This window comes from Sceloporus undulatus, chromosome 2 (assembly GCF_019175285.1).
Source record: "Sceloporus undulatus isolate JIND9_A2432 ecotype Alabama chromosome 2, SceUnd_v1.1, whole genome shotgun sequence".
Taxonomy (NCBI): domain Eukaryota; kingdom Metazoa; phylum Chordata; class Lepidosauria; order Squamata; family Phrynosomatidae; genus Sceloporus; species Sceloporus undulatus.
In genome coordinates, this window is record NC_056523.1 from 177,498,690 (window position 1) to 177,504,714 (window position 6,025).

General features: G+C 45.9%; 1 protein-coding gene across 2 annotated transcripts; it reads left to right on the forward strand.

The window, feature by feature from the left end:
- Positions 1-3,087: 3,087 nt before the first annotated feature.
- On the forward strand, positions 3,088-5,233 carry LOC121924353. Of its 2 annotated transcripts, XM_042455748.1 has the most exons (3): positions 3,088-3,573; positions 4,565-4,569; positions 4,777-5,233. In XM_042455748.1, exons 1-3 carry the CDS (start codon positions 3,258-3,260, stop codon positions 5,074-5,076), a joined length of 621 nt encoding a protein of 206 aa, XP_042311682.1. In that variant the 5' UTR covers positions 3,088-3,257; the 3' UTR covers positions 5,077-5,233. The 2 variants fall into 2 exon arrangements, with proteins under 2 accessions (XP_042311682.1, XP_042311683.1); XM_042455749.1 differs by lacking the exon at positions 4,565-4,569 and having other exon boundaries at positions 3,089-3,573; positions 4,781-5,233.
- Positions 5,234-6,025: the final 792 nt, after the last annotated feature.

The window sequence follows — 6,025 nt, forward strand, 5'->3', positions numbered from 1 at the left end:
CACTTGCTTTTTTAACTGACAGCTTGAAATGCAGGGGGTGTTCTTTACTGATCCCTGACTAATCTTGGCCATGTCCACACGAGCCAAATGCCAGGTCTTTCCCACATCCTCAAGGCAGGTAGTCTGAATTACACAGAGCTCTGATGTGAAGATGATATCTGGCCAGTTCAGTGCTGAACCCACCATATAACCCACTTACACCATTTTTACAAAAGTTACTTTTTGCTCCAGTTCTTCTGGAGCAATGTTGGGCAGCTGTTTACAATGTGCCCCATTATGCTGCTTCCAGAGTATTCTAGCGCATGCAGACACCACTGTTACCCAAAGAACTGGGATCTTGGGAGGGCACCCACAAATCATATTTAATGGGGGAATTTATTTAGCTCAATTTAAATTACACCTTGGCAGGAGCAATGTTCAACTGGGATCTACCCTATGTTTAATGGCTCCAAACCACACAGAACTCCAAAGGCAATGTCAAATAGTTTTATTACAGCACATACATGCACACATGCTCTCAAGCGCACAAACAAGAACCAGTGAAACAAGGGTGCTTCAGTATTGGTACAGTATTTCCATAAGCAAAGCCTACAACTTTTCACAACTAGATGCCAATCTTATTTTTTTAAAAATATTCTTTTCAAAAGTCTCAGTTTCAAAAGATTATTTTTTTCTCTCCAGAAGAATTTTTCACAGATTTCTGGAATGAAAATAAAGACAAGGGAGGTGAACATTTACACGAATTACCTGGCATTTCAAACTCAATTAGCACGTCAAAAGGAAGTTTGGCAGTGGTTTAAAGGACATCCCTCTGCTAGAAAAAGCTTGCAGGTGCACAAAAAGAAAAACAATAACAATTCAACAAATAAACTTTGGCTGCAGCCCCAACAAGAAATAGTAGAATTGGGGATGGGACCCTCAAGGCCCATCCAATCCAACTCTCTTCTGCTATGAAGGAAAACATAGGGATACATAGGACCCTAGATGACATGTAGTCTGACCCCTGTTCAACATCAGGATGGCACTGCAGAATGTGATCGTAAGGCAAACTTATCACAGGGCTTTCTTGGCATAAAGAGGAGTTTTGGAATGGGCTGCCCCTGAAGCTGAGAGAGTGTGACCGTCACAAAAGAGAAGAAGGGGCAGGGGTGGGGTGAAATGGCAAATCCTAGCATTGGAAGGGATTCCCAAGGGTCATCTTGGCCTTCTACCATGAAGGAATACCTAGAATTCTAGGGCTGGATTCAGAGGCTGAGAGCATGTGACTTGCCCAAGGTCTCCCAGTGAGTTTCTATGGTGAAGCGTGAGGCTAGAGTTCTAATCCCAGCTCAGCCATGTAAATCCACAGGGTAATCTTGGGTCAGTCACACTCTCTCAAACTTGGAGACATTGAGAACTTGCCCCCCCCCCCCCCCCAAAATGCATGATAGCTTTGAATTAGGATCACCATGAGAGAGGTGCAGAGAGAGGTCTGTCATGCCCTGCCACTGAGGCTGAGAGAGAGTGACTCTCACAAAAGAGAAGAAAAAGAGGTGGGGTGAAATGGCAAATCCTAGCATTGGTAGGCACTGGCCACTCTGCATGTTTTCCTCATATGGCCTTCATGAACATCTGGGGAGGAAGGAAAACCTACTGACAAAACCATCAAGAAAATAGCATTTGCTGAAGGAAACAGAGGGAGAAAGAGAGACACACAGGAGTTTATCAGACAAGGGAAATTGGAAGTATAATCCAATGGCAATCCGAATGCAATTATGGGGTTTCACGTTATTGCATGATAGACTACCACACGCAATTTTGGGCAATGAGAAGCTATTTTCAGGCAATGGGGAGTCAGTTTGAATGCAATTTGAATTCACGTAAATTTGCTGAACTAGCGAATTCATGCATTCTGGCCCCCCTTTCTTTTCATTCGAAATTAAGAGAAATTCCTCCCATGTGATAAACTCCAGAGAGATTATAAACTCCTACCTCAAAATGTAGGATGTTCAAGAAAAATAATGTAGGACACCACACCATATAAAAGCTGAAAACGCTGCTATAAAAATGGAGGGCATTTTGGGATTCCTCCTGGACCGAAGCTTGAAAGGTAGGACAAGTCCTGGAAAAGGAGGGCCACTGGTCACTCTGGGTGGGAGCTGCTCCCAGCCAGTGGCATCCCAGGGTCAGTGTCCTCTGCTGTGGTGACTCATGGGGTCCCCCCCTCCATTGACCTCCGCCCATTTCACACCATGCAGAATCCTTATTAGTAAGGCTTTTTTGCCCCAACGTGACTCGTAGATCGCAATTCCCATATACCGCTGAATGTAACGCTAATAGCTGCAATGGAAACAACTGGCAAAATTAAAATTACACCTTCAAATTACATTATCACACCCACAACCTAAATACATTGACATACAGGCAGTGAAGATTGGGTGGAAAGGTGACAATGTCCAAAAAACCCCTAAAAGAATTGGGTTTGTTTTAAAAAAATAATTAAAATTTTGTAATTTTAAAATTTCCAATGTAAAAAATTCTGGGGCTATTGCTTTCTTCTCCCACTGAGCTCCCCCCCCACCCCCCCCCCCCCAAGCATTCCTTAAAGCATTTTAAAGGGAAGCTGGTGGATGCCACAGCCTGTGTCTGTCTGCCCAAAGGTAGGTGTGTCTGAGGAGCAGGGGTAGTATCTCTCACTCTCTCTCACACTCACACTCACACACACACACACACACACACACACAAGCTGTTGCCTGGTGCGGTCCACAACCCGCCCACACTCCCAGTGGCCCCACTGCCCCCCCCCCCCCCCACCAAGTTTGGCGCCTTTTCTCCCTTCCTTCCTTGCTTTTGAAACTGAGGCCCCTTGGCAACCTCCGCCTCCTTTTCCGGGCGAGAAGAAGAAGAGCCCGAAAGCGAAAGCAGACGACTTTGGGGAAGGAAGGAAGAGAGAGAGAAAGAAAGAAAGAAAGAAAGAAAGAAAAGAAGGAAGGAAGGAAGGAGGGAGGGAGGGAGGGAGGGAGGGAGAAAAAGAAAGAAAAGAGGGAAAGAAAAAAGGAGGGAGGGAGAAAGAGAGAGAGAAAGGGAGAAAGAAAAAACAGAGAGAGAGAACGAGAGGGAGGGAGAGAGAGGAAGGAAGGAAGGAAGAAAAGAGAGCGAGAAAGAAGGGAGGGAGGGAGGGAGGCAGGGTCTTGCAACCCGGGGAGCGGCGAGGAAGCCCCTCTCCTCCTGTCTCCTCCTCTTTCCCTGCTGGCAGCTAGGCCGCCCCTCCTTCGGGCATGGAGGCCGGGGAGCGCCTGCTGCGCTGCCTGGAGGAGCTGAGCGCGGGGGAGCTGCGCACCTTCCTCTTCTACCTGGGCCCCGTTCTCCCGCGAGGGAAGCTGGAGCCCCCTTGTCCCCCGGTCAGAGTGGCCGAGCTCCTGCTCAAGTACGAGCCCCAGAGGGCCCTGGAGCTGGCCGCCGGGGCGCTGGGGAAGGTACCCAGGAGGGACCTGCTCCCTCTCCTGCTGCTCCAACGGGGAGAAGAACGGCCAGAGGAAAGACGAAGAGAGCCTCCCTTCGGAGGAGGAGGAGAAGCACCACCAGCAGCACCCGGTGAGGAGAGCAAAGGCCACTTTGGCTCCAGCCAATGTTTATCACACTGGGGCTAATGTCGGCATTAAACGGGGATTAAAGCGCATTTAAAGCATTCCGCAAATGAAGCCAATAAACCATCATGGCTCAATGGTATGGGGGATTCTGGGATTGGTAGCTTTGTGAGCTATGTGGCGTTCTCTGTTGGAGAGCTCTGGTGCCACGACAAACAACAACTCCCAGGATTCCCTAGGATGACGTCGTCATGGTTTAAGTGGCGCCAAAACACATTAATGCTGCAGAGTGGCGTTTCCCTTTATTTTATGCGCAACATCATTTAAAATATATATTTTATATATAATTACCTTCAGGCTATGTGTAAAAAGTGTATATGAAACAGAAATGAAATGTATATTTAGACTTGGCTTCTCGCTCCAAGATATCTCATTATGTACATATATAGAAATACAGGTATTCCAAAACAAGTTTAAAAATAATCCATAAGACTTCTAGTTGGAAGCACTTGGATAAGGGAGACCCAACCTTTATCTTTATCAGGACCAAGCAAAGTGTTACAAGATGATAAGCAATGTTTCTGGTTCTCCTGAATGCCTTCATCAAGTGTAATAGTTCATTTCTCAAGAAGTTAGGGGAAAGAGGTACAAAAATTAGGTCAGTTGTAATAGGTAGACATACAATCTGTTTTAGCCAGATCTTTTAGACGGTTGGCCCTTGCATCACTACAGTAATCAAAATATTTTTCATCCTTTCCTCCCTAAGAAATATTTTGCAGTAGTAATACTTTAAAAAAAACTTGCCTAAACTCTCACAACAGTATAGCAAAGTATTGGGACAATGTAGCAACAGCAGATTGTCCATGAAACCCATTGGGTGACCATGGGCAAGTCACATGCTTTCAGCCTCAGGGGAAAGCAATAGCAAAACTCCTCTGAACAAATCTGACCTTAGGGTCACCATAAGTCAGAAATGACTTGAAGGCACACAACAACAGCAGCAAAAACGTCCCTTTTTTAAAACTACTTTGCTTGGGTTTTTTTTTTTAGTCCCAGTGAGTAAGTCAAGTGATGAGTTATTTGCTCATCTACAAACCTAGGCTACAGGAAACTTAAGGTTTCTAGCAAGTATCATCTTACTAAGCTTGCAAATAAAAGGCAGCTGTTTACCTCTAAAATATATCCTAATTCTTCTCCTTCTCCTCTCTCCTCAGATTTTTCAGGGCAAACCAAGCGGGTCTCAGACTCACAGCTGATGAAGCTGGCCAGAAAGATGGGCAAGGGATGGAGGCAGATTGGGATAGAATACTTGGGGATTGAAAACTCAGTCCTGGAGCAGATCGAAGAAGAGAATGCCAACAACGTAGTCATGCGGGCCTACTATATGCTTCGGAACTGGAAGAACCGTGAGAAAGAAGGAGCCACTGCAGCCAGGTTGTACTTCATCCTTCACCAGGAAGAGGTGCAGCTTGACTCTGACGCTTATGCTTTCCTGTTAGAGAGTGCCTGAAGGTGTCCTGAGGGGAACAAAGGCCAACAACCTTGCAAGAGATAGGCTTTAATCTAAGATGCCGTGTATGGATGCTGCTGCTGAATGTTTAACTGGCAAATTAGTATAATTCATTTTATAATTTTTTACAAAATAAAAAGACCATGAAAACAGACAACAAAACATTGCATCTTTTACACTGAAAACAGAACTCTTATCTTTCTTCCCAAACCTTTTTCTCCTTGGTCACTCTCTGTGTCTGTCAATCTCTATGACACTGTTGAAAGAGTTGGCCAGGCTTGCTTTATTTTTGCTCCAAGGGATGTCACATTGAGGATGGAAGAGGTTTGTTTTCTTCTGCTCCAGAAACTAGAACTCAGAACAATGGATGCAAGCTCCAGAGAAATGATTCCAGCTCAACATTAGGAGGAACTTCTTGACAGTAAGGGTTATTTGACAGTGGAACGTACTCCCACAGAGTGTGGTGGAGTCTCCTTCTTTAGTGATCTTTAAGCAGAGGCTGGATGGCCATCTATTGGGGGTGCTTTGATTGTGAATTCCTACATGGCAGGGGGTTGGACTTCCCTTGTGGTCTCTTTCAACTCTATGATCTATGATCTAGGGAGGTCACAGGCCTGAATATGCAAGACCTAAGAGAAGCGAAGGATAGGTTTTTTTTGGGAGATGTCTCATCCACAGGGTCACCATGAATTGGGGTAAACTCAGGGGTAGTTAACAACAACACAAGTGAAGATCTCCTACTCCCTTCAGTGATACTGCCCATTTCCCTTGCTCCCCCATGCATTTCTTTTCTGAGACTGTAGGCCGAAACAGATTGGCAGTATGTGTCAGCTTGGTGGTGGCATGCGGGTGTGGCATTTAGATGATGCGTGCCTCAACATCGCCCCCAAGCCGGCGTCACACCACCCACCCAACAAGTCAGCAGGCAGTGGTGGCATTCAGATGCTGC